We start from the raw sequence: 17,089 nt of genomic DNA, 5'->3' as shown, positions 1-17,089 counted from the left end.
CTGGACCCAGTATTGATCCCTTTGGAACAATGCTGGTCACAGGCCTCCAGTCTGAAAAACAAACTTCCATCACCTAACCTCTGATTCCTACTGTCAAGCCAGTTTTGTATCAAACTGGCAAGCTCTCCCTGAATCCCATGTGATCTAACTTTACTAATTAGTTTACCATGCTTAACCTTATCAAAGGGTTTACTAAAGTCCAATTAGACAATGTTTACCACTTAGCCCTCATCAATCTTTTTGCTTACATCTTCCACAACACATTGTGTTTCTAAGAATTAATGACAAATGTATATTCTAAATGCACCAGATATGTTGGATCAGGTAACAAATAGCATATCCATCCTTGAAACATCAATAAGGGTATTTTGCATCTGAACCTCTGCTGTATGTGACTCCATTGGTTGTAGGATGAGGGAATCTATGTAAAACAGTGGTACATTATTTCTACGCAAACCATTTAGGACAAAGTTGTGCTGTGTAAAATTACAATACAGGAATGTGCTGTTCTGGGAAATATCATTACAGTACCAATATTCAAAAATGTTATATAAAATATCTTTCATCTCTTGGTTTAATTTATCTATATTGATACAAGAGTAATTGACTGCCCTTTCCCTTTCACTAACACCACCCCACCCCTCAGTAAGGGGCTAAGCAATCTTTTAGCACACAGATATCACATTTGAATTAAAATGTAATTCCCTAGAAAATAAGAGTGTAGTTACAAGGTTTTCTTGAGTGAAAGAGAGAGAAATCTCAGAATGCACTAAATACAAAAAAGAAATAAAAACATGATATCAAATCAAGCCTATGCACAAACATCAGTAATAAGCTTACAGGGATCAGTGTTTGATCCTGACAGGAAGAAGAAATGTTACACGAAGGGTTAAATTTTCCCTAGAATCCTTGAAATGTTAAATTTTTAACTTGAGACCACAGTTTCACAGTGACTTTTATCCTCAGCAGTTGTTTTCCCAATTGGCTTTCTTACCAAAAGTTATATTCCAAGATAATGAGGGAACAGTCAGAGAGAGAGAGAGAGAGGGGGTTCTTTTTGTCACAAATTCATTTTCCTTGTTTCTGTTTTGTTGCTCAAACTTGGCTGTTGAAATAAAGTTCTTTGTGAATTTCAGAGTCTACTTCCATTGTCTCTCCAACTGGCAGTGAGATATAAAATCCTCATATACATGTGAATTAAACAGGAGATGTGAATTTCATGAAGCTGATTCAGTTGCCTGTGTTTAGTCTCTTTAGCTAAAATGGTAGTATTAGCAAAGATGGTGAACTGTAACTAATAGGGTGTCTCAGGGTTCAGTTCTTGGACTTCAATTATTTACAATCTACACAAAATGATTTGCAAGCAAGAACAGAGTGAAACATAGCAACATTCATGGACGATATTAAAATAGGTGGGAAAGCAGACTGTGATGAGGAGATGAAGGGTTTCCAGTGGGCAATTCTAGGCTAGGAGAATGGACCAGAACCTGGTGATGAAGCTGAATGTGGATAAGTGTGAGGTTGTTTATTGTGGCTGGAAAAATAAAAGGGCAAATTATTTCTTAAATGAAAAGCAGATTCAAAGTGCGTCAGTGCAGAGGGATCTGGGTGTCCTTTGTGCACGAATCACAGAAAGTGGGTGTGCAGGTGTAGCATATAATAAGAAAGGTAAATGGAATCTTGGCACTTATTGCAAAAGGACGCTTTTTAAAAGTAAAGAAATGTCACAATTATATAAGGCATTGGTGAGACTACACCTGGAGTATTGTGTCCAGTTTTGGTCTCCTTCCTTGAGGAAGGATGTGGTGACACTGAAGGCAGTTCAGAGGAGGTTCACCAGGTTGCTCCCTGGGATGAAAGGTCTGGTGTACAAGGAGTGGTGGAATAGCTTGGGCTTGTACTCGCTGGAATTCGGAAGAATGAGGGGGATCTGATTGAGGTATACAAAATACTAAAGGGGATTGATAAGGTGGATGTTGAGCAGATGCTCCCCCTGTGGGACAGTCTAGAACAGATCATAGATATAGAGTGAGAGAAGATAGGTTCAAAATGTAAATGAGGAGAAACGACTTCTCCCAGATGGTGGAACTCACTGCTCAGAGCAGTGGAGGCAGAATCAATCAACAGATTCAAGAAAGAAATAGTTATGTTTCTGATGAAAAGCGGGATAAAGGGCGACGGGGAGCAGGCAGGAGAGTGGAGCTGAGACCAGCATAAGAATCAGCCAAAATCATGTTAAATGTCAGAGCAGGCTTGAAGGGCTGAATTGCCTTCTCCTGCTCCTAATTTATATGTTCCTATTACTTAAATGGGATAATTGATCATTATCACATTCCTGTTTGTGGGGTATTCGTGTGGGTAAATTTGGCTGTTGTTTCCCACCTTTTGTGCTGAGCTTGTGAATGGCAGTGTATAAATGTAAGCCTTTCATTGTCACAATAGCAGTGAATGGAGTTATATATGAACATGGTAACCAGCCTGTTATTCAAAGTGTCCAGTGCAAATATCAGTCAATTATTGTGTATATTGAATGGCATGTTGCCAAGCTTTCCATATGAGATATACTGTCTTTCTTTCTTGACAGGAAATCCTTAACCATGTCTTAGATGATATTGAGCTGTTTAACAATAAGCTTATTCAAGCTGTTAGCTCCAACTCTCAGAAAGAGAAGAAGAAAAAAAAGAAATCAAAAAAGCAGAAAGGTAAGTCTATCACACAGGATCCTTTGTATTCCTGCTTTAGCTACAATTGCTATGTCTCAGCAGATGTTACAGCTAAATAGGTCAGATTCCAGACTGAAATCTGGCTTGGTAGATAATTTAAAAAACATTAATTACATGGTCTTTCATGAAAATCAGGCAGTATTACAGATTTGGTTTTAACAAGAAAACAGAAGTTTATCATGCAAAAGAAGTTAAGAAAAAATGGAATACACAGAAATATCTACATGGAACATAAATTGAAAACTTTTGAAATTCATAGTAAAAGATAATATTCCATCTACTTAACAATTCCCTTTTACAGTACTCACATATCAGAGAGAATTTCCTTCTTTATTATAATTTGACTTAACTGTTGCTGTCAATTCCTGGACTTGAGCATTTGATAGCTTCTTTCTTCAGTATTCACACAACTGAGCTTAGACTTCCTCAGCTTCTAATAACCCCTTCATTCTTCTAACCAAACTTTTCTGGTCAGGAACTAAACTCCTTACGTTGAGGTAATCTATTTCCTCACAGTTCTAAACTATTTCCTTTCTATTGGAGAAACTGTTTTACATATCTAACATCTGCCAGTGAACTGTCAACTGAAACCAAGCTAGACATGTTTCCTCTAAGCAAGAAGAAAACGACTCCAGATCCTTTTAACTGAAATCTTAATGCACTTCGGTGTTTATTCTCTCTGCTCATCAAAATCTGCCAATGCAAATGAATTCCCATTATTTTCGTCAGGAAGTCTCTCTCATACTATTTTGTTTTTGTAAAAAAAGACCATAACACCAGAAATACTGACAAGCTAATTATTGAACCCTTTTATACATAGATCAAACTCCACTTGCCACTAATTCAAAACCTGAACTCAAAAATAAATGGCATTAAAATGTATATATAAATCATACACCTTATATCACATAATGAATTGGCTTCAAATATTCTAGCTGGATGAAGTTCTGAAAACAGCAGCGGTATTTTGACTATTATTATCGACGCTGTTATATTTGGCAAAATCCTCGCCCCAGTCACATCTATGGGATAGTATGGTTAAACTAGCTGATTTAACATATTTCTATTTTGTCTCTGGTGATCTGGAATTTAAATGTTCCAATGCTGTACATGGACAAGTAAGTGCAGTCAGCAACCCTCCATTAACTGTGTTTTCTGTACATGTTTTCTGCAGAAGCACTCCCCCCTGAGGAAGATTATGTGGACTGCCTGCAGAAAATAAAATACATCTTTAATATGATTGTAAGTACGAGAGTGGAGAAAGACAACAGGATTTTGCCATGACCACGCTGACGGGAAAAATCAATCACTGAAACATACATGTGTAACACATTAACATCTAGACCTCGCCTGAAGGATTTCACTCCTTTATGTTGCCCATCTCTCTGCTGTTTCAGTATTTGTTAACTCTGCTTAATTGAACCAAACACTCAATAAACTTTTCCAGAGAGGTTTGATAGCGAAACAGCTGTCCTAGCAAGACTTTCAGATGGCTACATGATCTATCCCTGTTCCCTTCTCTGTGCATTTGAATGCTATGTTGAAATTGTTACACTATTGCCATGGAGATTTCAGAATGAAATTCCTCCTATAACACAATAAGGGGATTGCCCACCTTTCTCTACAATTAATGATCAGGTAGTCATTTTGCCTCCCGCCTACAATTTCAATCATTTACTCTCTCCAGTGATGCACACTGGCAGCAGTCTATAATGTTTACATGATGTGCTACTTTGACAGCACCTTCCAAACCTCACACTCAACTACCCAGAAAGACAAAGGCAGCAGGCTCATTGGGAAAAGCACCTCCTGTAAGTTCCGCTGCAAGCCAGGCACCATCCTGATATTGGAACGATAGCTCCATTCTTTCACTGTTGCTGGGTGAAAATCCTGGGACACCCCTCTGTAAGAGCTTTGTGGGTGTTCTTACACCACACAGTTCTCAGTGGTTCAAGAAGATGACCCAGCACCAGCGCTTTGGAGGAGCATCAATTCTGGGATGCAATAAGACGCTGGCTGAGCCAGCAATGACCACATCTCATAGTGACTCAAAAAAAGTGAAATTAAGTTGTCTCTGAGACACAATTTTTGATATTGCAATTTTCTTACAAATATAAGCAAAATTTAACAGAGCAATTTGGTTGGAAAAGAAGCACAATTGCATATAATAACAACTTGAAGCCTACCTCAAAAAATGTTCAATTATGGACCAGTATAGATCTGTTGGGCCAAATGACCTGTTTCTGGGCTATAAATACTATGCATTTGTTCATTGGCTTTTGCTCTAAATTGCTGGCAGAACATGTGAATTGTTACTGTTAAAGTTAATTGCAAAGTATTTAAAAGTGATGATGAATTCTGTTCTTTCTGTAGAGCAACCTAGATGCCCATCTCCACAATCCAAGTGCTAATGATCTGGTTCACATTTTGTTCAAGATTCTTGAATTTGTAAGTTAATGTTCCTGAACTTTTCAGTTTCTCTTTAACTCTGTTGTTTCTTAGCCTCATATGCAATGACAAATTCTCCTTTGATGTGAGAGTGTATATCAAAAGGTATGGGGAAACTGTAGAGAAACAAATGAGAATAGTGCATGGCAATAGAGAAGCAAGGGGCCAAATAAGCTCCTTCTTTACTGACCTTTCTCTGATTTGTAAGAATTATTCAGTTCTGCGGCATCAACGCATCTGTTAATTCCAACAAATCCTGCATGAGCTGAGTCAGTAACCGGCTATTGTGTATCTAAAATTGCCATTCCCTTCCCCGGAGTGAGAATGTTCGTCATCTGTCTCTTTTCTCTTTTTCTCAGTAATCTTGCTTAGAGAGATTTTATAGCTTCATGGCTATTTTACAACAAAGTGATCCAGAAAGAAGAATGGAGGAAATAGGAGCAAATATGGGGGGCATAGTCACAGAATAATGGGATACCCAGTTAAACCTGAGATATGAAGGAAATCCTTCTCTCAGAGTGTAGTCAATGTCTGGAAATCTCTTTTGTAGAGAGTTGTGGAGTCTAGATCACTGGAAGTGTTTAAAAGGGAGGTAGCTAGGCTTTTGAGATATCAAGATATTGAGAACTATGAAGGTCTGACATGATTGAGAATTTGAGGTCTGAGGCAGATCAGCCATGATCTCATAGAATGGTGGGGCAGGCTTGAGGGGCTGAAGGACTTACTCTTGCTTCTATTTTTATTTTCTTAATCTCCCAAAGTTTCATTGACCAGAACAGGTGTTTACAGAGTAGATCAGATACTGAGTAGGAATGAACTTTGTTAAAGCTTCTGGCCTCAGAAGTGCTGGAGGTTTGAGTATTCCTCAGTGAGTAATTCAACTCTGATGCATCAAAGCCTGTGCCCCCTCCCCCCATTGACAAGACCCAAGACAGGAGTATGATGGAATTCTAGGAGAAAGTGAGGACTGCAGATGCTGGAGATCAGAGTCAAGACTGGGGGTGCTGGAAAAGCACAGCAGGTCAGGCAGCATCCGAGGAGTGGGAGAATCAAGAGCGCTCATCAGAAATTCTATGTGATGGAATTCTCTCCTCCTGCCCAGATGAATGTGGTTCCAGCAACATGTGGCAATGAGAGAAAAAGTAGCCTGCATGGTTGGCACTCCTTCCACCTATTTCTTTCCCAATTAGATTCCTACAGTGTGGAAACAGGCCCTTCGGCCCAACCAGTCCACACCAACCCTCTGAAGAGTAACATATCCAGACCATTTCCCTCTGACTAATGCACCTAACGCTATGGACAATTTAATGTGGCCAATTCACCTGACCTGCACCTCTTTAAACATTCAGCCCTTTCCACTGCCAGTGCACCCTGACAGCAATGTATTCCAGCTACAAGATTCACTGAGAAAGATGAAGGCAGAAAATGCATTGGAACATCTCCACCTGCAAGTTCCCTTCCCAGCCCCATAGCGCCTTGATCTAGAACTATCTTGCTGATCCTTTACTGATACAGAACCAAAACCCTCAAACTCCCCTCTTAAAAGACACAACACCACATGGACAACAATGGTTCAATAAGGTGGTTCATAATCACCTTCGTATAGCAGGTGGGTATGAAGATTAAACTTGACAGTGCTGCCCACATCCTTGAAGTGAATAAAAATAATCATGTGCAATTCTAAAAATGACAAATTTCTTCAAAGCTTTTGATCTTGAACTCATCAGGACAATTCATGAGAAAATCAGTTCAATGGGAAAAACAACACTTACACTGGAGGAGAAGAGAGTGCTAATTGGTTGGCAAGTGGAAACTGATCAAGACATTGCTATGGAAAATGCATCTATTAATGCTGATTGACAGTTAACTGCCAGAATTTGTTTAAATTTTAAACTAAGCAGAGTCTAATTGATTAGGGTATTGCCCTGAGAAATGAGCCAATGAATGGCTGATACCTATCCTGTTGAGCTAAAACAAGAGTTACAGTGTGTGTACATGTTCATTCTGACTGTAAAGTATAGGGTTCTTTGTATTAATATACGTAACTTTCAGCATACCGATATGTGGCACACTGTGAGCCTGGCTGACAATCCTAAATTGGTTACACAAACCAAAATTACCAGAACAGCTCAGCAAGTTTGGCAGCACCCGTGGAGAGAAATCAGAGTTGGCATTTCAGGTCCAGTGACCCCTCCTCAGAACAGAGGAAGCAATTTCTGTTTTTGTTTCTGGTTTCCAGCATTTGCAGTTCTTTCAGTTTTTTTTAAAATCCTAAATTGGTTGTCAATAGTTGTTTGCACACTCAGGATTATCCAGCAAATGTTACCCAATTGCATCATCATGTGTAATCTCGGGCACTGTGTTATGAATATTATAGGCATAAACTGGTTGGGTACAATCAGTATCTTGCCTATACAACTGAAAGGGCATGCTGTTTGATATGATCCGTCAGTCTCTAGAGCATGCAGTGTAAATACATCACACTGACATTGACATTCGTTTTCAACATTACTTATTGTGTGATAAGCTTGACACCAGCATCCTGTTGGTGACAAACACCACTCATGTTGCTATTGCAAAGTAGCTTCGTGAAGCAGCTAGTTTCACTTGTTGCTCAAACCCTTCCAAAGATAATCTGAGGTACATTAGAAATGCCCACATTTCAGATCACAACAGTCCAATGGACGAAAAAGCCAGTATCCTGATAGCATTGCATTCATTGACGATTTCAATCAAATTGCCCCAGATATAAGTTTCTCTCTTGGTATAATGGTTAACTAGACCAGGAAGCTTAGTCAAAATATGTGGCGCTGGCAAAGCACAGCAGGTCAAGCAGCATCCGAGGAGCAGGGCATAAACCCTTCATCTGGAACGCGTGAAACGTCGACTCTCCTGCTCCTCGGATGCTGCCTGACCTGCTGTACTTTTCCAGCACCACACTCTCGACTCTGATCTCCAGCATCTGCAGTCCTCACTTTCTCCTAGACCAGGAAGCTCCCAGCCATGATCACAGATTTGGATGCTGAGTTTTACTGATTACAGAGTGTTGTTCACCTCCTCACTCTGGCCTCACAATAGGCAAATGTATCTTCAGCCATCAGTAAGTAAAACTACTCTTTCTGAACCAGGTGTCCAGGTTACACTCAATGAGTTGAACACACTGAATTACAGAGTGTTATGGTGTAGAAGGAGGCCGTATGACCCATCGTGCCTGCACCAGCTCGTTAAATTATTGTTACCTAGTTCCTGCTTTCTCCCCATACCCTCGCACATTATTTTTATTCAAATAATTACCTAACTCCCTCTTGAATGCCTCCGTCGAACCTGCCTCCACCACATTTCCAGGCAGTGCATTCCATACCATAACAACACGCTGAGTGAAAAAAGATTTTCCTCACGTCATGCCTGCATATTTTGCAGATTGCTTTAAATCTACACTCTCTTGTTCCTATTATGAGCCGGGAATAGTTTCTCCCGACCTACTCTATGCAGACCACACATACTTTTGAAAATCTCGATCAGATCCATAATCCATATTGCTCTGAGGGAGAGTGGGACTGTTGTAGTGCTCCTATTTGGAGTCTTAAAGCAAAGCTCTGTTATTGCTCTCAGAAGGATGGTATTTGTCTGATGAAGACTCCAGACTCTTCAATTCTGGAGATTATGAGATTGGTTTTCTTTTGGAAAACTATGACAATATTTCAAAGACCAGTAGTGAGGTGCTCAGTCTTCACTCATCTAATTAACGTCATGGAAATGTGTTATCTGGTCACGGTCAAGGTTGGATTAGTAGCCTTAATGTAGATAGGAAAAGGATTGAAGTCCTGAAAGTAAGCTATAGGCCAGAAGGTAGGAAATTAAAAATCAGACCCTCAAAATCATTCATCTCAGAATTATTCCCAGTGTTAAGGTCTAGTGAGCATCAGAAGTAGAGAGCTAAGACCATCTTAGGATGAGGGTTTTTTAATGCTAAAAGTTTATTTGTTTGTCCTGTTGAAAAAATGCGTTTTTCTCCTCAGATCCTGAACAATCTCCCAAAGCCTGACCTAGCACAAAATGTGGTTCTACCTTTCCTGATCCCAAGTGCCATATATCTCCTCAGCTCAACCACGAGTGTGGAAGAACAGGTCATCTGGAGGTCTTTAGGAGATGCGTGGAGCACGCCCAGGTGGGTGTATGATACAACAATCAGGAGTGTACTGTCTACCTTTATTGATCATTCATGGATCAGTCATGAGCTTTGTATAGTGGAAGATAGCGAGGGATGTGACTACTCCAAATTGACCTGTTATAAGTCGTGAGCTTGTGGCAGCTATTATGTGATTTACAATGTTACAATTGTTCATTATAAGCAAGTAATGAAGCAACTTTACCCTGGCTGCCTTCTTACCCAAGCAGAGCTCCTGGTCCAGATTTACATATGCAAATTATTCCAGATCAGCTCTTCCCTTTGTAATGGGACACCAGATCAAGCTAATCATATGATAACAGGGTCAAAATCAGGTCACAGTCAATGCTTTGGTGTCAGCCTTTAAGAAAATCATTCGATGGCGATGAAAGTTTACAGCACTGAAAGATTAACTCCATCTCTCTCTCCACAGATGCTGCTTGGCCCGACTGAGTGTTTTACTAAATTTCCTGTTGTTCTTATAACGATGTTGCTGTTTTTAAATGCAGGTCAGATTGGCCAGGCGGTGAGAGTTTACCAAGTTATGTCCCCAAATTCTCTAGTGGTTGGGAAATGCCAGCCCTGGAACCGTTAAGATCTCCAACACCCAATCAGAGAGAACAGGTACTGGCTGGACAGGAAGTCCATTAGAATTGTTTATTAGTTTTCCTTAGGGAGAAAAACATCTGACAACATCCAGATGGCCCAAGCCAGCAGGAATTTAGGAGTGATAGATGATTGACTCTGGCTCTGTCTATGTTTTTCAATTTAGGAGGATCTTCATGTAATCCAGAAGATGATGAGTTCAAGATCCATTCCAAAGGAGGGGTTCTGCAGACTAATTGTAGTCGATTTTCATACCCGTGTGGTTGACCGGTTATAATTAGATTAGATTAGATTTCCGACAGTGTGGTAACAGGCCCTTTGACACTCCGAAGAGTAACCCACCCAGACCCATTTCCCTCTGATTAATGCATCAAATGCTATGGGCAGTTTAGCATGGCCAATTCACCTGGCCTGCACATCTTTGGACTGTGGGAGGAAACCGGAGCACCCGGAGGAAACCTACGGGGAGAATGTGCAAACTCCACACAGACAGTAGCCGGAGGCTGGAATTGAACCCGGGACCCTGGTGCTGTGAGGCAGCAGTGCTAACCACTGAGCCACCATAACCATAGTATGTTGCTCAAATGGTGCTTAGATTTGAAGTGACTTCCCTCTCAGAGATGAGGTGTGTAAGTATCTACCTTTAGCAAGTGCAGGGACCTCATGTCACTCAGTACCTTCACATAGCAGAGAGCTCAGTGCCCACAATGCTGATGCTGGAGCAATGGATCTCCAATAGCAATTTATGCATTTCAATGTTTAATTGCACACTCACCTGAAGTGGTTTTAGGGATTTACACACTGTCAACCTCAGCAATATTTTGCCAGGACGTTTGCCTGAGGGAGTTTGCCACAATCATAACGTCATACAGCTGCATAGCACGGAAACAGATGCCTCAGTCCAACTTGTTCATGCCACCCAGATATCCCACATTAATCTAGTCCCATTTTCCAGTATTTGGCCCATATCCCTCTAAACCCTTCCTATTCATGTAGCCATCCTGATGCCTTTTAAACATTGTAATTGTACCAACCTCCACCACTTCCTCTGGCAGCTCATTCCATACATCCACCACCCTCTGTGTAAAAAGGTTGCCCCTTAGATCCCTGTCAAATTTTTCCCTCCCACCTTAAACCTATACCCTCTAGTTTTGGAGTCCCATGCCCTGTGGAAAAGATATTGGCTATTCACCCAGTCCATACCCGTCATGATTTTATAGACCTCTATAAAGTCACTCCTCAGTCTCCAATACTCCAGGAAAAGTAGTCGCAGCCTATTCAGCCTCTCCCTACAGCTCAAACACTCCAACCCTTTCAAGTTTCACAATATCCTTCCTTTGGAAGGGAGACCAGAATTGCATACAGTATTCCAAAAGTGGCCTAACCAATGTTCTCCCAACTTCTAAATGCAATACTCTGACCAATAAAGGCAAGCATACCAAATGCCTTCTTCAATATCCTAGAGACTGCACTTTCAAGGAGCTATGAACCTGCACTCCAAGGTCTCTTTGTTCAGCAACACTTACCATTAAGTGTATAAGTTCTGCCCTGATTTGTCTTTCCAAAATGCAGCACCTCACATTTATCTAAATTAAACTCCATCTGCCACTCTCTGGCCCATTGACCCATCTGATCAAGGTCCCATTGTACACTGAGGTAACCTTGTTCACTGTTCACTACACCCCCAATTTTGGAGTCATTTGCAAACTTACTAACTATACCTCCTATGTTCACATCCAAATCATTTATACAAAAGATGAAAAGCAGTGGACCCAGCACTGATCCTTGTGGCACACTGCTGGTCACAGGCCTCCAGTCTGAAAAGCAATCCTCCACCACCACCCTCTGTCTTCTACCTTTGAGCTACTTCTGTATCCAAATAGCTAGATCATAGAGTCATAGAGATATATAACAGTAGCAGACCCTTTGGTCCAACATGTCCATGCTGACCAGTTATCCTAACTTAATCTAGTCCCATTTGCCAACACTTGGCCCATATCCCTCTAAACCCTTCCTATTCATGTACCCATCCAGATGTTTTTTAAATGCCGTAATCATACCAGCCTCCACCACTTCCTCTGGCAGCTCATTCCATTTAAACACCACCCTCTGCGTGAAAAAGTTGTACCTTAGGTCCCTTTTGTATCTTTGCTCACTCACCCTGGACCTATCCCCTCGAGTCCTAGACTCCCCCACCCCAGGGAAAAGACCTTGTCTTGGTCTCCCTGAATTTCATGTGATCTAACCTTGCTAACCAGTCTCCCATGGGGAACCCTGTTGAACAACTTACAGAAGTCCACATGAATCACATCCACTCTCTTCCCTCATCAATCCTCTTTGTTACTTCTTCAAAAAACTCAATCAAGTTGGTGAGGCGCGATTTCCCATGGTCAACTCGGCCTCCGCATTTCTTAAAGCACAATTGCAACTCCACTTCCAAAATATTTCACTGTCTGTGAGTACACTCAGTTTGTGAATGATGCTACATAAAATGCACTTCCTTTCACACATGCTTCACAGCCAATGAACTATTGTTGAAGTGCAGTCATCATTACCGTGTAGGGGGTGGGGTCACCAATTAGGAGAAAGTGAGGACTGCAGATGCTGGAGATCAGAGCTGAAAATGTGTTGCTGGAAAAGCGCAGCAGGTCAGGCAGCATCCAAGGAGCAGGAGAATCGACGTTTCGGGCATGAGCCCTTCATGCCCGGGGTCACCAATTAGTTTGCAGGAAGTTCCCACAAACAACACAGCAATGACCTGGTCTAGTGGCATTGGCCCATTAACAGAAACTGGCAGAGCCCCATGCTCCACTGTTTAAGAATGTGGTCAACACCAAGACAATTACATACCTCTGATAGGTCCATGTGGCTTCTGGCATTGTGATCACACACCATATCATTCCAAGCTCCCTAGTTTGAATACATATCTGGTCAGATTTGAACCACACTCCAGCAGAAGCGACGGTCTTCAGGTGACCTCCCGAGTTTAAATAAAATGAATGAATTTATGAGCGGCTCACTGGGTGCTATGCAGAATAAGGACTATTGGTCCTGTTCATGCATTACATGTTCATAAACACAGATGTTTCCTGCTGTACATCAGTGACCCGCTTGCATATAGACTTGATGCAAGCTCAGAAATTAACTTTACAAGAAACCTTCCTTTGGAGGAAAGCTTTGCTTTTCATTTGACATCTTAAAATGTTGAATTGGAACAGCATTGAGAAACATTTCTACACTCCCATTGAGAGGCTGCCCTCTTGTGGCATGACCGATGAATGGTTCAATTTGATGCATAACAATAAAAGCCTGCATTTAAATAGCACCTTTTACTCCAGGTTAAAAGTCCCAATTCATCTGGCAAGGGTATTATCCATCAACGTTTGCCACACAGGGAGATACATAGGACATGTGATGGAAATCTTGGTGGTAGAATTACTTTTGGGGGTTTCTTAAAGTAGAAGAAACGGAGAGATTTACAGAGAGGATTCCAAAAGGAATGATTGCCAAAGGTGGAGCAACAAAAAAATCAGGGATGTGTGAGGGGCCTGGACCAGACCTGTGTGGAAATCCTGCAGGGCTGTATGTTATGGAAGAAGGGAATGTTGGTTTTTGATCTTCTGGACAGTTCAATAGATTCTGATGGCCAACCCCACACTTAATCTCAAAAAATTTTAAAGGAATCATGGAATTATTATGGTGCAAATGGAGGCCATTCAGTCCATTATGTCTTCACTGGCTGTCTGAATGAGCATCATGCTATTCTCCTGCCCTTCCTTCATAATCTAATCATCTTGAGCCTTCTTGAATGCTTTGATTGAACCTGCTTCTGCTACACTTCAAGGCAGTGCATTTCAGACTTCAAACACTTATCATGTGAAATGTTTCACATTGCAATTACTTCTTTTATAAATCACTTGAAATGCTCTCTAAATCTTGATCCATTTGTGCATGGGGCAGTCTCTCTCTATCTACATGGTCCAGACCTCTCATGATTTGAAAATACCAAACAAGTCACCTCCTAGCTTTCACCTCTCCAAAGAATAAAGCCTGAACCTCTCCAATTTGGTGGCACGGTGGCTCAGTGGTTAGCACTGCTGTCTCACAGCGTCAGGAACCCAGGTTCAATCCCAACTGTGGGCGACTGTCTGTGTGGTGTTTACACATTCTTCCTGCGTCTGCGCGAGTTTCCTCCAGGTGCTCCGGTTTCCTCCCATGATCCAAAAGATGTGCAGGTTAGTTGGATTAGCCATGGGAAATACAGGGTTACAGGGATGGGGTAGGTCTGGGTGGGATGCTTTTCAGAGGGTCATTGTGGACTCGATAGGCTGAATGGCCTTCTTCCACACTGTAGGGATTTTTTCCTGTGACAATCCTTCATCATAAATGAAGTTTCCCATCCCTGTAACCATTCTTGTGAATCTCTTCTACATTTTTTCTGATGCATTCACATGGTTCCTATAATGTGACACCCAGAACTGTTCACAATACTTCAGCTGAGGTCTAGCCAGTGTTGTATATACGTTCAACATAACCTGTTTACTCTAGTATTAATAAAACCTATGATACTGTACAATTTATTAACTGCATTCAAGACTTGTCATGGCACTTCAACGATTTTCACAGATACACCCAAATCTCTTAGAATTACTACAGTGTGTGGAAATAGGCCATTCAGCCCGTCAAGTCCACACTGACTCTCTGAAGAGCATCCCACCCGGACCCATCCCCCTATCCTATATTTCCCATGGCTAACCCACATATCCCTGAACACTATGGTCAATTTAGCATGGCCAATCCACCTAACCTGCGTATCTTTGGACTGTGAAAGGAAACCGGAGCACCCAGAGGAAACCCACATAGATACGAGGAGAATGTGCAAACTCCACACAGTCACCCGCGACTAGGATTGAACCTGGGTCCCTGGCGTTGTGAGACAGCAGAACAGAGATAAGGAGAAACCTTTTCAACCAGACAGTGGTGAATCTATGGAATTCATTGCAACAGAAGACTGTGGAGGCCAGGTCATGGAGTATATTTAAGACCGAGACAGATAGGGTCTTGAGTATCAAGGGGATCAAGGGTTATAGGGGAAAGTAAGAGAGTGGGGGTTGAGAAACTTATCAGCCTTGATTGAATGGCAGAGCAGACCAGATGGGCTGAATGACCTAACTTCTGCTCCCATGTCTTATGGTCAGTGCTAACCGTTGAGCCATCATGCTGCCCTCTGCTCCTGCAGTGCCTTTATTTTATACTGTTGCTGTATGTTCTTTCTGCCAGAATGTATCACCTCACATTTCCCCACATTGAATTCCCCCTTGTCCACTCCATCAACATCCATGTGAAGTTCTACACTGTCCTCTTCACTGTTTACAATTTTGCCTAAGATGTTTATCATGCACAAACTTTGAAATTGTCCCTTGCACTCCCAAGATCATTGATACGAATCAAGGTAAAGCAAGGGTGCCAGCAGAGGAACTCCCCTACAAAATCGCCTCCAACCTGAAAAATTCCTGTTAACCATTAACCTCTATTCCCCATGACTTGATCAATTTTGTATCCATGACACTGCTGTCCTTTATAATAACTTTTTAATAACTTTTCTCAGAAGTCTGTTTTATGGCATTCAATGAAAATACAATCAGGGGACAAGAGTTGGCCTCTTGGCCCTTTGCAACTGTTTCCCCACTCAATAAGATCATGGCTGATCCGATTTTAACCTCAACTCTGTATTCCTGCATACCCCTGATCGTCTTTCATCCCTTTAGTAATCAAGAATCTATCTAGTTCTGCCTTAAAAATATGAAAAGGTTCTGCTTCCTTTCAGGGATGACAATTCTAAAGTCTCACAACTCTCTGAGAGAAAAAAATTGTTTCCTCATCTCTGTCTCAGATGACCAACCTTTTATTTATAAGCTGTGACCCCTAGTTCCAGATTCTCCCCAAAGAGGAAATGTCCTTTCCACGTCCATCTGGTAAAGTCTTATATGTTTCAATTAGGTTACCTTTGACTCTTCCAAGCTCCAAGATACAGGGCCTAGCCTGTCTAATTTTTTCTCATAAAGCAATCTGTTCATTCCGGATATTAGCAAACCTTCTCTGAACTGCTTCCAACACATTAACATTCTTCTGTAAGTACAACGACTGGTACTGTACACAGTATTCCAGATGAAGTCTCACCAATGCCCTGTACAACTAAAGCATAACCTTTGTATTCTTGCATTCAATTTTCCTTACAATAAAACACAACACTCTAATACAGAGTTATACAGCATGGAAACAGACCCTTTGGTCCAATCTGTCCATGCCAGTTTTAATACCAAACTAAACTAGTCTGCACTTGGCCCATATCCCTCTAAACATTTCCTATTTATGTACTTATCCAAAAGTCTATTAAATGTTGTAACTCTACTTGCATCCACCACTTCCTCTTGATGTTTTTCCACACATGAACCACCCTCTGTGTACAACACAATTTTCAATCTTTCTCCTCTCAGCTTAAAAATATGTCCCCTAGTCTTGAAATCCCCCACCCTAGGAGAAAAAAAAAACCCGCCATTCACCTTATCTATACTCTTCATGATTTTATAAGCCTCAATGAGGTCACTCTTCATCTCCGATGCTCCAGTGAAAAAAGTCTATCCAACCTCTCCTTATAACTCAAACCCCTATTCCCAGCTCATCTGAACACTTTTTGGAAGTCCTCTACACATCAATAGCTTTGCCTTCATGAAACCTCACTCTTAACTCTTTAGAGAACTCCAGCAGGTTAGTTAAACATGACTTTTCCCTGAACCTCCATGCTGCCTCTCCCTATTCATCCATGTGGTTTTTAATACTGACCCAAATTATCGTATCTAGCCTTTTGCTCACTACTTTTTAATTGTTGGGCTTATCCTTACAAGCTTTTTGGTACAAGGGTGTTGGCCAGTAGATGGAATTTCCATCATGAGCATGTTCATTAGGAATCTTATTCGGTTGATCAGAGTAAACCTGTGAAATAGATCAGGCAACAGGATGGACTTGTATGTGCAGTGTAGGAGCTTTGACAATAATCCAGCTGTCATTCACAACTTTTTGATGTTACCTGCTTTATCATTGGTATGTACTAATTAGAACAACTGAGTAACTATCATTGAAACTG

General features: G+C 41.3%; 1 protein-coding gene across 2 annotated transcripts in view; it reads left to right on the top strand.

Annotated features, from left to right (window-relative positions):
• eps8l3b (EPS8 signaling adaptor L3b) overlaps positions 1 to 17,089 on the top strand; it is a 77,708-nt gene that overhangs the window by 47,679 nt on the left and 12,940 nt on the right. For both annotated transcript variants that reach the window (XM_043716449.2, XM_087973472.1), the window contains exons 11-15: positions 2,585 to 2,702; positions 3,898 to 3,965; positions 5,097 to 5,171; positions 9,191 to 9,339; positions 9,849 to 9,963. In XM_043716449.2, the coding sequence (XP_043572384.2) occupies positions 2,585 to 2,702; positions 3,898 to 3,965; positions 5,097 to 5,171; positions 9,191 to 9,339; positions 9,849 to 9,963 (525 nt within the window). The remainder of the gene's footprint in view (positions 1 to 2,584; positions 2,703 to 3,897; positions 3,966 to 5,096; positions 5,172 to 9,190; positions 9,340 to 9,848; positions 9,964 to 17,089) is intronic.

Source organism: Chiloscyllium plagiosum, unplaced genomic scaffold, assembly GCF_037043375.1.
Source record: "Chiloscyllium plagiosum isolate Xiang-an unplaced genomic scaffold, Cpla_swu_hap1 HiC_scaffold_26, whole genome shotgun sequence".
NCBI lineage: Eukaryota > Metazoa > Chordata > Chondrichthyes > Orectolobiformes > Hemiscylliidae > Chiloscyllium > Chiloscyllium plagiosum.
The sequence above is the reverse complement of the archived record's forward strand: the minus strand, read 5'-3'. Positions and strand labels throughout refer to the sequence as shown.